Consider the following 17,752-nt stretch of genomic DNA (forward strand, 5'->3'; position numbering starts at 1 on the left):
GTAGACAAGAAAGTGTCTTATCAGTTCGCAGTGGGGAGGACCCTTGAGGAAACTGAGGCCTAGAGAGTCACATGACACTTTCTGGAATAACATCTCTTTTGCTTTAATGGATACTGAAGTGTTTTTTAAAATATATTTTTACATATTTCACAGAGGAAGGGAGAGGGAGAGAGAGATAGAAAAACATCAATGATGAGAGAGAATCATTGATCGGCTGCCTCCTGCAACCCGGGCATGTGCCCTGATCGGGAACGGAACCATGACCTCGTTGTTTATAGGTCAACGCTCAACCACCGAGGCATGCTGGCCAGGCCAATGGATACTGTTTTATACTGATTTCTCAGGTAGATAAATGCTGTATGTTTATTTGATGAAAATAAGTAGATTCCATTTTATATCATCTGTCTCTTATTTTAACTTTAAAAAGGTGAATCCCTAAACATTTAAAAATTTCATTATAAAAGAGATATATGCTTATCCTAAGAGGAATTGCTCAAACAGCACAAAAGTACTGAAGTACAAATGAGAGTACCGTCTCTGTCCCAGGCTTCCCTCCCAGGTGCCCAGGTAGTGTGTGCAGAGGGCACCTGTGGTGGTGGGTGGGCTGCTGTCCACTGAGGGCTATTAGAGAAAGCAGATTCCGATGGGGCGCTGTGTGCAGTCACCACTCTCTCTGCTGGCTTATCTTTTCCAGAGGCTATGGGCGCACCTACTTTAGCTGCACGTCTGCCCACACCAGCACCGGAGATGGCACTGCAATGGTCACCAGGGCAGGCCTTCCCTGCCAGGACTTGGAGTTTGTTCAGTTCCACCCCACAGGTAGGATGGGGCTACTTTCGTGGAACTGAGGCTTTTGTGTCCTTTAAGCACTCAGTACTCATGGAATGCTTCCTGTAGTTCCTATACAAACTTGCCCGCTTTCTCATCTCTCGGGTCCTAACTTGTCATTTCCTCAGGAGACTTTCCCTGCTCCCCCAAGGTAGTGGAGGTCCTGTCTTAACTGCACCTGGCCCAGGAGTACTTATCCCACTTGTAAAGCAGTAATTGTTCAGTGACCCTTACCCACTGGGTTGTCAGCTCCAGGAGGTAGGGACAGATGTTTCATTTACTGCTGTTTCTCAGTGCCTGGCACCTGGTAGGACCTCAGTCAGTATTTACTGAGTGAATAGCCTGAAAGTGAGGGGAAGAACATGTGACTAGAAAAGTGGCATGGGCAGATTTCATGTTGTAGGGAGAACATCAGGCTGCCATAGTAACAGTGCCATCAGGATGCAGCTCTGACACGTAGGGCTCCATGAGGTGCTAATGAGTGAGGGTGCCCATCGTGGAGATGAACTCATCTTGGGTCATCAGACAGTACAGGTGTGGGGTTCAGAAGTGGGGTGGTCTCGGCTGGGGTTGCAGGTTTGAGAGAGTTGGGGAAATGCTATCCATAAATGAATCTGAGAATCTCTTGAGAGATGAACTCATCCTGACCTTTTCTTTGTGAGTTGTTTTTTCTGACATGTCAACAGAGAGCTAGACCTGTGTTTTCTCCTTGCTCTGTCAGTATGTTTTTTCTGATCCCTGAAAGGGATTAAAAATAAAAAATGTATTAGGTGGCTTTATAATTACTAATTTTAATTAAATCAGAGAGTTCTGAATTCCCTGTGATTTATTGAAAGCTCTATTTCTCATGCTTCCTTTTAAATGTGTGAGATATAAACCACTGGAAAAAATGCCATTGAAACTAGGAACACGCAGGAATTTACATTCTTTTAAAAGCAAGATAACTCTTGGTGTACGAATGAAAGTGTTAGCTGTAAAATTACGTTATGTATCTATCTCCTTTGTTAAAACAAGCATGGTGTGGCATTTCTCATTTTCATTACATTGAGGGACCGAGTTGAGGTGAAGGGCACAGACCTTGTGTGTTGCCAGGCATGACTTTGGCCTCTGTCCTTCCCAGTTGGATGTTGGGCAACTTACTGAGCTTTAATTGTACTTTTCTGAAAATGGGGATGATATTACCTGAGTCATTGGGAAACTTAGAATTGTACGTAGCAAGTACAGTATAAGTATTAACTATGTAATAATTACTATTGTTGGTATTTGGTTACTTTAGATACAAATGTTCCAAGCTATTTTTTTTTTTTTACCTCAACTAGTCACCACAATTTCAGTGTGCAAAAGGATGTTCAAAAATTAAAAGCTGAGATATTTAACATATACTTAGCTATGTTGAAAGGTTAAAATTAGAGTACTCAGCAGGGCTATATCATTGTCCACTGCAGCTGTCTTTCCCCCTCACTGCAGTTTTATCAGTGCCTTTTGTTATTGAAAAACTTTGCACTTACTATTCCTTAACTTTTCTTCTGTCTTACTCTGTTGACTTTAATGTCCTTTACATACCCTTTGCTTCCCTCTCCCTCCAGATATCTTTTAGAAAATACTTGCATAGGTCTAGCATCGACAGGTTATAAATATTCAATTAATTGGGTTCTTTGCAGGCATATATGGTGCTGGTTGTCTCATCACAGAAGGGTGCCGTGGAGAGGGAGGCATTCTCATCAACAGTCAAGGCGAGAGGTTCATGGAGCGATATGCCCCGGTGGCAAAGGACCTGGCCTCCAGAGATGTCGTGTCCCGGTCCATGACTATGGAAATCCGTGAAGGAAGGTCTGTGTGATTATCTCCAAATGTGCCTGAGTGCATATGCAGGCACACAGAGCCTCCTTTCTCTTTGGGGGCTGTTGTTCATGCCTACATTTTAACATGGACTGGTATGGCTTCTGTGTGAATTGCAGCATCCACCCCTACCTCTGCTTAGGCAGGCAGGCTTTTGCCTCTGCTACTTCTGATGTTGTCTGTTAGCTTATGTATCTCTAGAGAGTTAACATTTTGAGAAGTTTAGCCAGTTTTTTTAAATTCTCACCCAAGGATGATTTTTTTTTAAATCTTTGGAACATAATTTGTGTGTGAAAGTGTATGTGATAGAGACAGTCAGTGTTGGAGAAGTGAGACATGACACCCCCAACCTGAAAACAGTGTGGGAGCCTTTGGTGTTGTACTGTGTTTTAACCCTTGTTTGGGGACCTTCAAGGTGTGTGGGCTATTTCTTTAACAAGGCAGCTTTAGGCCCTTCAGTGCCTGACACTTTGCCTTACTGTGGTGACACATCAAATATCTGCTGGTATGACCTTTGGAGGTTTTACATTTTTTCACTAAAAAATGAGAAGTCAAATGTTACTTGGGAGTATTTGGCATAAAAGGGCTTTCTGATGCACTTACCAAGAAAATCGTAGCAAACTGTGAGCCCTGTGAGGCCAGGATATGTGTCTGTGTGTTGTGCATGGCTGTGTCCAGTGTATGGAGTCCACCCTGGCCCATAGTGGGTGCTTAGAAAAGGATAAATGAATGGGTTTTATTCAGTATCAAAAAATGAGAAGCCTCATGTGCTTCGATTATTTTGTAATCTCACGTTTTCTATAATCATTGTTTGCCTTATGTTATACTGTTCTTTTTTACCAGAGGCTGTGGCCCTGAGAAAGATCACGTTTACCTGCAGTTGCACCACCTGCCCCCGGAGCAGCTCGCCATGCGCCTGCCTGGCATTTCAGAGACGGCCATGATCTTTGCGGGTGTGGACGTCACCAAGGAGCCGATCCCTGTCCTTCCCACTGTGCACTATAACATGGGTGGCATTCCCACCAACTTCAAGGGACAGGTGACTATACGCTGGAAGGAGGATGGGGACAGTGGGCCCACCTCGCAGTTGTTCCTATAGATCTTAGAGAGAAAGGTAGATGTCTTTCTCAAAAAAGCACCTGTTGTTTCATAGGCTGCACTTCCTTTAGATAGTTGTTACTGGAGAGCAATACTGCATTCACTCCTTAATAACCATCTTAATAATTTATTAATCCCTTCTTAGTAAATAGTCGTACACATCATTTGCAGTTTTTTCCTATATGATCTCGTTATTTTTACAGTGACCTTGTAAATAGTGTGTTCTTTATAATGTATATGTTTGGGTGGTTTGCAGTTCACAAAGAGCTTTTCAATCAGTTGCTTTTAGTCCCTCCTCATGTGAGGTGGGTAGGAATTATATTCTCACTTCATAGATGAGTTATAAGTTGGAAGACTGAATTACAACTCAGTCTTCTACCTCATAGTTTAATGTTCCCATACGCTGCCATGCTCCCTTTATCTGAACCCAAATCACAGTGTGGGAATACAGGGGGTCAAATCAGGTGGTGGGTGAGGTTTCTGATGAGAATTAATGTGGGATTGAAATTACAGGTGCTGCTGTTTGGGGTCCTTTGACCTCAGCACAGGGTAACCTAGTATCCGGAGGCAGAGGGAGGAGACTGGGTCTGTACAGGAGGTTCCCTGCAGACGAGAGAAGATCCTGTCCTTGCTCTGACTTACAGCGCAGCTGCTGTTTGTGAGGAAGGGCCTGTGCAGACTGTGCTCTTACATCTATTCCTCTTTTCCGAAGGTTCTGAGGCAGGTGAACGGCCAGGACCAGGTTGTGCCTGGCCTGTACGCTTGTGGGGAGGCCGCCTGCGCCTCAGTGCATGGTGCCAACCGTCTTGGGGCAAACTCACTCTTGGACCTGGTCGTCTTTGGCCGGGCATGTGCCTTAAGTATTGCAGAGTCCTGCAGACCCGGTATGTTTTCTTCAAGTAGCTATCCAGTTTTTTTCAGGAGCAAGAGGTTACAAAGTCACGTTCTGTAATTGAAGATTTGCTTAGTGGTCATATAGCGGTGGTCTGGTTTTCTCCCTGGAAGTGAGGAAACAAATTCAGAGGTTTACATGGTGGCAGACTTAAGATTGGACATAGGCTGGGTGGGGAGCTTAACAGTTATGAGAGTAACATGTTTGGTCAAAAATTTTTTTTGCAGTTACTATGTTCTGCTTAGGAAAATCTCTATTAGGAAATTGTTAATTTGAGGGAAATTTATCACATATTACTTGCCTGGTATAAATTACTTGGATGCAATGAAATATTTTAAATCATAGACATAAATGAATATATAATTTTTTGGTACTTATAGAAACTTAATTTAGGCCATTCTAAAAACAAAGTATAATCTGCTAAACGAGAAAGGGCTGACTGAATGCAAACAAAACAAAGGATGGGGTCGTGGCTGCACTTAAGTGATAGAATGTGTTTTAAGCAATGAATTTCTTTGTGTGGTAATTTTAAATACTTGCAGAGGAAAAAATACTATGTACCCCTGAGAACAGGACAGTTTACTCTTGCTCTGACCTTCCCAAGGGTCTGTCTTCACAGAGACACTTCCATGCTCTGACCACCACAACTCCAGGCTGAAATGCAGAAGTGGGGCCTTGCCTCGAGCCATTGTGTCAAAGGGAGGAATTAACCCAGTTGTATGATTCTATAAATATAACTTTCTGAAAAGTGGTTGCCAGGGACTATATCCTGCTTGTGGAGAAGCCTATGTAACTCTTTGTCCAAACTTAAAAAACTCTACACAAAAACTGGTATTATACTTTAGTTATATTTCACTTTTTTAAAGTGCAAAAAGGAAAAGAGAAATTGTTTGCACCACTACTTCCCTCAAAATATTTTAAAAATTAAAGTGTTTAAACCCTATTCTGTATCCTGATTATGGTAGTTTCAGGAATCTGTATGTTTATTAAAATGTGTAAACTATGCACAGAAAAAATGTCAGTTTTACTAAATGATAATTTTTAAAACATAAAAGCAAACCAGAACAGCGGCCTGCCTAGAAGAGCTCAGGCAGATCGGAGAGGCCAGTGCCCTGCTTTACTTGCAGACCTTTGTCTCCTGCATTTCACACCTCTTGTGTGTATTACATGCTGAAGGAAGCGTCATCCCAAAAAAGCCTTAAAATTCCTCAAAACATCTTCCCAGAAAGTCGAGAAGGGCAAACCTTGAGGTCTAGGTTAGGTACGTGGGTACAAGGGCCAGGATCAGCAGGAGATGTAAACAGCTGGCCAGGCCTGTTGGAAGGAGGGGTTGGCAGATTTGCGGAGAACCGCCATTCCGAAGGATGCCATTTTCCCCATAACAGAGAATAATGGTGCAAAGTTTGTTTGCATAAATCTAACTTTTAAACTTAAATGATGGTTTATCTTTTATTCTTTCAAAAATTACTTATTGGACACCTACTTTTTGCCAGGCATTTTATTGTTTACTTTTTAACCCCAAGTCAACAGATGGTTCCTCGGGTATAGGGTGGTCCAGGTAGAGTTTCAGGTGCATTTTCCAAACTCCCTAAAAGGTTAAAAAAAATACACATTTGGTGTCATTAAACTCGTCTGTTTTTTCTCAGTGTTTTTCAGAAGTTAAATTCTAGCCTTTTTATTCTTTAGGAGATAAAGTTCCCCCTATTAAAGCAAATGCTGGGGAAGAATCTGTCATGAATCTTGACAAGTTGAGATTTGCTGATGGAAGCATAAGAACATCGGAACTACGACTCAATATGCAGAAGGTAAGAACCTGCACACACTCTGAGTAAGCAGACCGCCACATTGATAGCCCTGCAGTGGGGTTTGGGGTCAGTAGCAGAAGGACATATTTTTTGCTGTATCAAGTAGAAGTACAAAAGAGCTCCAATAAGAGAAGTGTATGTCTTTCTACATAGAATGCCAAGGGCAGTGATAGCAACTGCAGCATCGGGGACTCGGCCTTCTCTCGTATGCTCAGGATGCTTGTGTGTGGGCTTCCTTCCTCACATCATCCTGGCCATCCTGTATACGTCACAGCCTGAAGGAGGAGGGACAGTGGAAGGTCCAAGCTCAGTTCACAGGGGAAGCTTCCTTTTAGCAGGCTTCCTGAAAGCCCAGCATATCTCATTGCTGATAAATTAATCTTATCATCACACCTAGCTTTCAGCAGTTTTGGCAACTGTCTTTATACTGGACCACTGATGGCTGTAAATAAAATAGGAAGAGGTGTGCACAGATTGAGGGTGGAAACTGTAATCTGTGCATTGATTACTGTCAGAGTATTTTACCTTCTAGATCAGCATGTCTGGTGGAACATTCTGTGAGGGTGGAAACCTTCTGTATCTTTAACCACATGTGACTATAAAGCATATGAAATATAGCCAGTCTGACTGAGGAACTAAATTTTAAATTTATCTAATTTTAATTTAATGTAAGTAGGTACATGTGGTTAGTGGTTACTGTATTGGATAACACAGATTTAGATCAATAAAAAATAACATTTTTGTTGATCTAATTCTTCTAGTACAGGGATTCTTGGTCTATGAATGAACTCTCTGTCCACTTGAAATTATTTGCAAGAATTTCTGTTGGAGATATTTTCTGAAAAGAAGCCTTTACTTTAGTCATATTCTGGAAAGGGTCCAGTGGCACATACACACAGATACCACCAAAAGAAAAAGACTTGCATACAGCCATGCAACTTTCGTCTTCCAGTGAAACTGGGCTTCAAGAAGGTTTCATGGACTGGTAAGGAAAATAGCATGAGTCAGGGAACAGAAGTATGTTTTTGGAAAACCAGTCAAGTGATCCTCTGCAGGACTTTTGTAGGGTGCTCATATCAGGGATAGGGAGCCAGCTAGGACAGATGTGCCATTGTGTTATATGGGAAATGGAAATGGCAAATCCATGAGAGACTTTGAAATAGGAAGCACTCTTCCACCAAAGAAGGCATGTACTGGTATCTACTGTGAGCCAGGCAGTGTTCTAGATGCCAGAGTCGGCATTGAACAAAACACAAAAATTCCTGCCCTGGTAGAATTTACATTTGAGGGGGGGTTAGCGGGAGGGGATAATTTTTTTGCTCTTTCCAACTTGTACAATAAGAAACAAAAAGGAAATTAGGTAAGTATTGAAGAGATATGATTACCTAAGAATTCCAAGAGAATAAATTGAAAAACTAATAAAAACAATGCAAGAATTAAATAATGTGTTTGGATACAAGATTTGTTTGCAAAAATCAGTAGTTTTCCAAGATGCCCGCAATAACCCATTCAAAAGTTAGTATCTTATTCACAGTACAGCCAAAAGATTTTAAAATACCTTGAATAAACCTAACCTTTATTTTTAATTTTTTTAAATATGTATTTTTATTGATTTCAAAGAGGAAAGAGAGAGGGAGAGAGATAGAAACATCAATGATGAGAGAGAATCATTGATTGGCTGCCTCCTGCACACCCCTACTGGGGATCGCCCACAGCCCAGGCATGTGCCCTGACTGGGAATCAAACCTGGGTCCCTTCACTCTGCAGGCTGATGCTCTATCCACTGAGCCAAACCAGATAGGGCTAAACCTAACCTTTTTACCCTATGTAAAAGGGGTGTGAAAAAATAAGGAGTACTGAGAACATAAAGAATGTATTAACTAATATTTACTAGATTCTAAGACAGTTTTTTTCCATTTGCTCTTCATGAAAAACCGTGACATTGATGGGGTACATTATAATCTTATAGTGATCCATCATTCTAAGGAAGTAGGTGAGATGCCTATTAAATGGAATTAAATTATAAAGCTACATTACTTTGATAGTGGTAGAGGAAGAGACAGCTAGTCAGTAGAACAAAATCAAGTCCAGAAATAGGCCTCAGTACATGGTGGGATTTAGCATATGATAAAGGGGTTTTTCAAGAGTGATGAAAGGTTATTCTGTAAATGATAGGAAACAGGTAGATTCTACTTCTCATCATACCTAAAATAATTTTCAAATCACATTTCTTATGAGCATAAATGGTAAAACTCTAAAGGTATTTAATATATGAGGAGCTTCTACAGAATAACCAACAGAGCAAGCAGTGAGGGTTCACAGGCCTCTCTGACCTACCACCTCAGCACTTACTGCTAACCACCTAATTATCTCAGCAATTCTTAGTTTGCATCACCAAAGGGGCACCTGCTGGCTCTTGTAACATTTAACACCAAGCCTTGTGAGTGGGGTGAGAAGGTATTCTATAGCCCTCATGTAGCTGCTGTCTCCTCTGGTATTCAGGGATAGAGAGCTTATGTCCTTTCTGCCACTATGTATTAAAAGCTTTAATCAAAACTTTATTTTAACAGCCATTTATGATCAAAACTCTCAACAGAGTGGGTATAGAAAGAATACATCTCAACATAGTAAAGGCCATAAATGACAAGCCCATAGCTTACATTATACTTAATGGTGAAAGGCTGAAAACTTTTCCTCTAAGATCATGAACAAGACAAGGACACCTACTCTAGCCAGTTTTATTCAATATAGTATTGGAAGTCCTAGCCAGAGCAGTAAGTCAAAAAAAAGAACTAAAATATGTCTAAACTAGGGGCCCATTGCAGGAAGATTCCTGCAAGTGGGCGTCGCCCGCCCCGCCCGCACTTTCCCTCTGGCAGCCGCCTTGCTTTCTGCTTTTCCTCCCTCTTCCTTCTATGCTGTCTTCAGTCTTCACTCCTCCCTCCCTCAGTGTATGCAAATTAACCGCCATCTTTGTTGGGTTAATTTGCATACTCGTTCTGATTGGCTGTGGGCATAGCGAAGGTACGGTCAATTAGCATTTTCTCTTTTATTAGTGTAGATTAGAGAAGAAGTAAAACTCACTATTTGCAGATGACATGATACTGTTTATAGAAAATCCTAAAGAGTCTACCAAAGAAAACCTACTAGAACCAATAAATAAATTCACTCAAGTTGCAGGATACAGAATCAACATACAAAAATCTGTTGTGTTTCTATATAATGATAATGAGGTATTAGAGAGAAATGAAGAAAATAATCCAATTTACATTTGCAGCAAAAAGAACAAAATACATAGGAATAAATGTAACCAAGGAAGTGAAAAACTTGTATACTAAAAACTATAACACACTGATGAAAGAAAATAAAGAAGGCCCAGCTGGTGTGGCTCAGTGGTTGAGCATTGAACCATGAACCAGGAGGTCACAGTTTGGCTCCAGTCAAGGCACATGCCAGCATTGTGGGCTCCATCCCCAGTAGGGGGCGTGCAGAGGTACCTGATCAATGATTCTCTCATCATTTATGTCTCTCTCTCCCTCTTTCTTCCTCTCTGAAATCAATAAAAATATTTTTTAAAAAAACTGAAGAAGACAAATAAATGGAAAGAGATTCTGTGCTTATGAATAATAGTAAGAATTAATGTTAAGTTGTCCATACTACCCAAAGCAATTTTCAGATTCAGTGCAATCCCTATCAAAATTCCAATGGCATTTTTCATTTAAAACTAATCTTACAAACAATTTGTATGGAACCACAAACGATCCCAAATAGCCACAGTCATAATGAAAATAAAAAACAGAGCTGGATGCATAACACTCTCTGATTTCAAACTATATTACAAAGCTACAATAATCAAAGCAGTATGTATGGTATTGGCATAAAAACAGATACGTAGATGAGTGGAATGAAATAGAGAGAGCAGAAATCCATGCATGTGTGGCCAATAAATTTATTGCAAAGGAGTCAAGAATATACAATGGGGAAAGGACAGTCTCTTCAATAAACTATATTGGGAAAATTGGACAGCCACAAGCAAAAGAATGAAACTGGACCACTATCTTACACCGTTCACAAAAATTAACTCAAAATGAATTAAAGACTTGAATGTAAGACTTCACCATAAAGCTTCTAGAAGAAAACAGGAGTGAGCTCCTTGACATCGATCTGGTTGATGATTTTTGGGCCTGGCAGCTAAAGTATAACAAGTCGGACTACATCAAACTAAAAAGCTTCTGCACTGGAAAGGGAAAAACCAACAAAATTTTGAAAAGACAACCTATGGAATGGAAGAAAATATTTGTAAATCATATGTCTAATGGACTAATATATGAAATATATAAAGAACTCATACACCTTAATAGCAAAAAATAATAAAAATCTGATTTAAAATTGGGCAGAGGATCTTAATAGACATTTTTCCAAAGAAGACATACAAATGGCCAACAGGTACATGAAATCATGGAAACATTGACAGATAAATGTTTAAAGATGTGGCACGTATGTTCAACATCATTAATTATCAAGGAAATGCAAATCAAAACCACAATATGATATTGCCTCACCTGTCAGAAGGGCTGTTATCAAAAAGAAGTACGTTGGCGAGAATGTGGAGAAAAGGGAATCCTCGTGCACTGTTGGTAGGAATGTAAGTAATTGGTGCAGCCACTATGAAAGTATGGAGGTTCCTCAGAAAGTTAAAATGGAACTATTGATTCAGCAATTCCACTCCTAGCTATTTATCCAAAGAAAAACACTAACTCAAAAAGATACATGTTCTCTGTGTTCACTGCAACACCATTTACAATTGCCAGATCATGGAAACATTGACAGATAAGTGTTTAAAGATGTGGCACATATGTACAGTGGAATATTCAGCCATAAAAAAGAAGGAACTTTTGCCATGTGCAACAACATGGATGGACCTGGAGGGTATTATGCTAAGTGAAGTAAGTCAGAGAAAGACAATTACCATATACTCTCATGTGGAATCTTAAGTCCTCGGGATGTAATGTACAGCATGGTGACCAGTTAATAATACTGTATTGTGCATTTGAAAGTTGCTAAGAGTATCTCACAAAGTTTCATTTTAAAATTCAGAGTAATAACCAGTCTGAATTTCCTAGTTTTTCTACTTAATTTACATAAATATTTTACAGAAAGTGAAATGCACAAAAGGAAAATCTGAAGGTTTAGCAGTTTTTGATATGGCTTCTTTGTTTGATATCCCAATGATCTTTTGTGTTACAGTCGATGCAGAATCATGCCGCAGTGTTCCGTGTGGGCAGTGTGTTACAGGAGGGCTGTGAGAAAATCAGCCAGCTCTACGGGGAACTGAAACACCTGAAGACGTTTGACAGAGGTGAGCAGTTCCAGACCCCTGCACATAGTTGGGGTGCAGGATTCCCATTCAGCCATGATTTAGCCCCATCCTGGCGGTCTCTCATGGGTGGCTTTTGTGTCCCCAGGAATGGTCTGGAACACAGACTTGATGGAGACCTTGGAGCTTCAGAACCTGATGCTCTGTGCGCTTCAGACCATTTATGGAGCAGAGGCCCGGAAGGAGTCACGTGGCGCTCATGCTCGGGAAGATTACAAGGTGGGCCTTCGTGACACACTCATGTGCACCACATGTCCTTCCCATGGGCATCCCTAACTGACCCTGCAATCTCTCCACATTTACTCCATTTGAGTAAAGTGAGAGAAGTAAATTGAGAAACATGCTTTTCTTTCCTCCTGGTAACTTCCATAGCTGTGTTCTCAAGGTATTGGTACCACAGGACTTTTTCTGGCTTTGAGTCAGTATCTCTCGCTACTAACTGTGGCATCTCTAAGCAGAGTGCAGTTTTCCTCATTAGGGCGAAGGTTAGGCTGCAGCTCGAGTACTGTGGCCAGAAAATGCTACCTTCGTGACTTAAAATGATGAGTAAATCATCATTTTGGGCCTGTGATTATGGGTCCTTGTGTTGGGGCCACAGCATTTTTAAAGAAGCTGGTTTTTCTGCAGAGCACACTTGTCAGATTCTGCCAGAAAAGAGCAATCAGCTTATGAGCAAAAAATCGCAGGCAGAGGAGCTTGGGGCAAGTGCCATTTAAGGATGAATAATATCAGCAAGCTGTGGGCCAGTTTCCCGCAGACAGGCACACAGACTCTTATCTAGGACAGTGTTTGGGTTGCTGACAGCCTTACCAGTCTACCCAAAGGATTAGTGGAAGATTGGCTAAGTAAAGAGGATCTCTTTCTTTCTTTTTTTTTTTTTTTAATATATCTTTATTGATTTCAGAGAGGAAGAGAGAGGGAGAAAGAGATAGAAACATCAATGATATCAGAGAATCATTGATCGGCTGCCTCCTGCATGCCCCGCACTGGGGATTGAGCCCACAACCCATGCATGTGCCCTGACCAGGAATCAAATTGTGACCTGGTTCATAGGTCGACATTCAATCACTGAGCCACATCGGCCCAGCAAGAGGATCTTGATTTACTGAGAATCTGATTGATTCTCTACTGATTGGGGCTGGATTAGATTTGCTGTTTACTTGGTGTGAAGTAAGAGATTGGTAAGCACATTCATCATGTGTACGGAAGAACTGGAAGCTTCTCCAGGCTGTGGATTGGCAGTTCTTGTTGTGATGAAGTCTTCATTTCATTTAGTCAGCATGTAGAACCCACTCACCCCAGGAGAGCAAGTCTTGTCCTTATGTGTTTAGAAGTAAGACATTGTGCTATGGCTTGCGTGCCCCTAGGTAAAAGGTCTTGCCTCTGCCCACCCCCACACTTGCCCCATCCTGAAGAAATAACAAGTGTTTGGATCTTTGGGGTTTTATATGAAGAGGCTCTTGTATGGCCTGTCCATTACCATGTGCAAGTTAATAGCTTCTCTTTACGAGATTTTGAAAATTTTAATATAATTTGCTAAGATTGAAACAATTAAATTAAAAAGGCTGAAAGGTGAAATCTCCCAGAGTACAGAGCAAAAAGATAAAGTTTTTGGTAAATGTTTAAGTGCATAAAAGCACATAAACTGAACTCTGGACCCTCCCTGCTGCAGAAACCCACTGCCTGGCTGTGTGGCCTGACCTCAGGGATCTTGACTTTGTCAGGACTTGGGCTATGGTAGAAATGGAATAAGTAAAGTGGGGTTCTGGGATGAGCTGGTACAGAATGAGGGGCTTACCAATAACTACGGCTGATGGCTGGTAAATGGCTGGCACATCTCGTTTCTCCATTCCCATGTAACTTAGTTGCACTGTGTTACATGTTCTTTTAGATGAGATGCACACAAGTGGTTTTCATTGTAGAGGGGCAGACCTGGGATGGAACATGGACTAGGAAGGTTCTGGCTGTCTGAACAAGGTCTGCTTGGGACAGTAGGACCTCCTTGTTGAGTGGGATGTGGGGTTCCTATTAGACCCGTCTCTCATGTATCAGTTTAATGAGTTTGCCATCTTTTGTGGTTATATTGCTCTGTTAGAGTAATAAGAAATTTGGAATCTAATTGTCGATGCTTCCTAAAATGTATTTCCTTTCTTGGCCTCAGGACCGGGTAGATGAGTATGACTATACCAAGCCCATCCAGGGGCAGCAGAAGAAGCCATTTGAGCAGCATTGGAGGAAGCACACCCTTTCCTATGTGGATGTTGGGACTGGGAAGGTAGGTGGGGAATGCGGTTTGCTTATATGTGCACTGACACATGCATTTAATGAACTGGGAGAAGCACCGTGGATTTAAATTGACTGCTGATAGATTTGAGACACCACTGAAAAAGACACTGTCAGTCAGGCTTCTGCCTGGAAACAGAACTCAGCATCATTCAGCAGGACTGGTCTTCCACAGCATTGCTGATGGTCAGGGAGTAAGCCCCCATGACTTGGTGGCAGGGTCTGAAATGGTGAAACCTGAGCCCATGGAGAGTGGGGGCTGGTAAAGGAAAACACCTCTCTCCACTTCTCCTCCATTGGCTAGACCACCTGGAAGCAGCTTCAGGGAAGCCCAGGGGATTCAGGGAGCAAGCAGAGGGGGGGGTGAACCAGCTGAGATTGCAATAGAAGCTTCTGGTCTCACCCATTGGGCATTTTTGTCACCATTAAGATAGAAATGAAGATACAAAGTATTTATCCCAAAGCTTTTTTTGTTTTTTAATGTGTTTTTATTGATTTCAGAGAGGGAGAGAGAGAGATAAAAACATCAGTGATGAGAGAATCATTGACTGGCTGCCTCCTGCATGCCCCCTACTGGAGATTGAGCCCAAAACCCAGGCATGTGCCCTTGACTAGAATCGAACCTGGGACCCTTCAGTCCACAGGCTGAAGCTCTATCCACTGAACCAAACCAGCTAGGGCTACCCCTAAGCTTTTAATAACTTGTAAGCATAGTCTTGATCCTTTATCTGGGTCTACAGAAATTAGGTTGTGCTTTGTGGTCATCACTTCATATAGAGTGCCTATACCCACGTGGTTCAATTGCTTGGAGCATTGTTCTGTACTCCAAAAGGTTTCGGGTTTGATTCCCAGTCGGGCAAATGTGGGAGGCAATTGATCAGTGTTCCTCCCTCTCCCTTTTTCTCGTTTCTCTCTCTTCCTCTCCCCCTTCCTCTCTCTAAAATCAATAAACATGTCCTTGGGTGATAATTAAATATATGCATATATATAGAACCCACTATGACTGTTTAATCTGGGAAGTCAGTCATTTTCATTTTCATAATTTTTCATGAAGGCTATTTTCTGACTATATAAGAAGTCAGAGGGAGAGATCAACCAAAGGACTGTGTGCATGCATACAAGCCTAACCAATGGTTAAGGACAACAGGGGGGAGGGGTGGGGGATGGGAATGGGGGGATGAGGACAAATATGTGACACCTCACTCACTCAATCAATCAATCAATAAAAAGAAGTCAGACTTCCCTCTCCCAGTACAACCCTATTTTTAAAAAATATGTTTTATTGATTTTTGAGAGGGAGGGAGGGAGAGAGAGAGAGAAACATTGATTGCTTGCCTCCTGCACGCACCTTGCCTGGGGATGGAACTGGCAACCTGGGCATGTGCCTTGACCGGGGAATAGAACCAGTGACCTTCTGTGCAACTGAGCCACACTGGTCAGGGCTGTTTGGTTTGATGATCATAAAAGAAATACATGCTCATGTTAGAAAGTACAAGAAGAATAAAGAAAATTGACATTTATAAGCTCACCAATTAGAAATATTGTAATTTTGAAATATTTCCTTCATTTTGTGAATGTACAATCTTTTCCTTATGTGTGTATATGTAAATATTCACTTGCAAGTAGAATACAATGGAAGTAAATACACAGTATAAAGATACTTTTAAGTATGACAGCATATCCAGGGTTTTATCTAAGTGCCTGTCTATTTGTCTGCAAATCTACTTTTATGGTTAATTTTTCAAGAGCATATGATAGTGCTGTTAGTACATTTTTGTGCCTCAACTTACTACCGACTCTTCTGTTTAAGGTTTCTCTGAAATACAGACCGGTAATCGACAAAACTTTAAATGAGTCTGACTGTGCCACAGTCCCCCCAGCCATTCGCTCCTACTGATGAGACCGAAGTTGACTCGCTTTTGTAATTATGTATAATAAATAGCTCACAGACGTGCTCAAATAAAATTCTGTACTCTAGTGAATAAGGAGTGCCATCTCAATAAAGATCAGTGGCTTGCCAGTAATCAAAGCCACAATGAATAACTGTGTGTGAAGTCGTTTCTCTTTGACAGTTTCTTTGAGGTGGAGTCCTGGGTGTAGAATTGCTGAGTCACCTTTTGTAAAATTCCCTTTCTTAGGGCTGTGGCATTTTGCATTCCCACCAGAAATGTATGAGAGTCCTGTTTTGCAAAGAAGGTGTGATGATGGCAAGCTTCTGGATGTTTACCACTCACAAATGAGAAATTTTACCTTAGTATAGCTTGTCTTTTTTTTTTTTTTTTCTGTTGGCATTGTTAACATTTTTTTAAGTATAATTGACAGAAGACCATGTTTTCACTCCCAAATAACCTACCTCCTCTTTTTTCCCCACCAGTTCACAAGGAACCTCTGATCTATTTTCCATTCTTACAGATTAGTTTGCATTCCCTATGTTTTATATAAGTGGAAACGTACAACATGTATTATTTTATCTGGCTTTCCTTAGCATGGTATTTGAGATTTATCCATGCTGCTGAACCAGTAGTTAACTGTGGAGAGTGGCCAGTGTTTGGACAGGTTTAAGCTCCAGACTAATGAGAGGGCATAGTCCCAGCTTGGAGAGCAAAGCCATCCCAGCACAATTATAGCCAAAGGGTATAGTTGTAAGCTTGACCTTATGATCCGAACCTGTGGTCCCACGTGGCTAAGTGATAAAGGCTGCCGGAGGTGCAGCAAGTAAACAAAGCTTGATCAGGTGCAAGTAATTGAGTAGATTCAAAACCTGCGAGAACATTGTAACCACGCCCTTACTTTCCCTCGTTGGAATCTGGCTATAAAATAAAGACTCGGCTTTCAGGCTGTGGCACTGTTGCTAGCTCTCCATCAGAGAGGACAGCGTTCCACCCAGACCCAGCTTTATTCTCTTGTCTGTCTTTTCTCAATCCCTCACGGCCCCTGCCCCCACTCAGGCTCACCGAACCTGTCTGAGCTGGCTTGGCACAGTTAACGAGAAAGGGGACTGGTGTGTTTCCTGGGTTGAGGGCTGCATCCAGGGTGCCAGAACTCCTGGCCATGCTCCATGCCACACTTCTACCATCAGAGAAAGCCCTCAGCAGAGTTGCAGGTTCTTCAGCAAGAAGCTAGGGGCTGCACAGTTCTGGTGAGTGCTGAGGGACAACATCAAGTGTCTGCAACCCAACTGCAAATCCAGTTGTGACAGTCACACAGAGGAGAACATTATTTCAAGGTTCATTGAGTCTACAATTTTAGTAAATTAATATAACTACAAATAGAGCCACTAAGAAATCCTAAATTTCAATCAATAATCTCATTATTGGTAGTAATGTTGGTATTTATCTTTTGAAATTGTATAGTGTGGGTTAAAGCTCATAACTAATTTTAATGTTAAAACAATTTTTTTAAGAAAGAAAATGTTCAAAAACAGGTGAAAACTCTGTAATATTAAATTTGGTACAGAAATAAGTGTCAACTCATCCTTTTCTTTGTTCTTTTAAAAAATACACATTTCCTAGCTCTGCCCTAGTAACAGTGGACACACCAAGCACCTGGATTGTGACCTGCATATCATATCCCACTGAAAGAAACCAGGGCTCCTTGAAGAATTGCTGATTCCTGGAAGGGGGGAGAGGG

The 17,752-nt window shown here is 41.4% G+C and overlaps 1 protein-coding gene across 1 annotated transcript in view; it reads left to right on the top strand.

Annotated features, from left to right (window-relative positions):
* Positions 1 to 16,165, top strand: part of SDHA (succinate dehydrogenase complex flavoprotein subunit A) — a 30,071-nt gene extending 13,906 nt beyond the window's left edge. The window contains exons 7-15 of the mRNA XM_008161834.3: positions 695 to 819; positions 2,490 to 2,658; positions 3,511 to 3,706; positions 4,478 to 4,649; positions 6,344 to 6,462; positions 11,710 to 11,821; positions 11,928 to 12,058; positions 14,001 to 14,114; positions 15,933 to 16,165. Of these exons, the coding sequence (XP_008160056.1) occupies positions 695 to 819; positions 2,490 to 2,658; positions 3,511 to 3,706; positions 4,478 to 4,649; positions 6,344 to 6,462; positions 11,710 to 11,821; positions 11,928 to 12,058; positions 14,001 to 14,114; positions 15,933 to 16,019 (1,225 nt within the window). The 3' untranslated portion in view covers positions 16,020 to 16,165. The remainder of the gene's footprint in view (positions 1 to 694; positions 820 to 2,489; positions 2,659 to 3,510; positions 3,707 to 4,477; positions 4,650 to 6,343; positions 6,463 to 11,709; positions 11,822 to 11,927; positions 12,059 to 14,000; positions 14,115 to 15,932) is intronic.
* Positions 16,166 to 17,752: the final 1,587 nt, after the last annotated feature.

The sequence above is a fragment of the Eptesicus fuscus genome, chromosome 4, assembly GCF_027574615.1.
Source record: "Eptesicus fuscus isolate TK198812 chromosome 4, DD_ASM_mEF_20220401, whole genome shotgun sequence".
NCBI classification, from domain to species: Eukaryota; Metazoa; Chordata; class Mammalia; order Chiroptera; family Vespertilionidae; genus Eptesicus; species Eptesicus fuscus.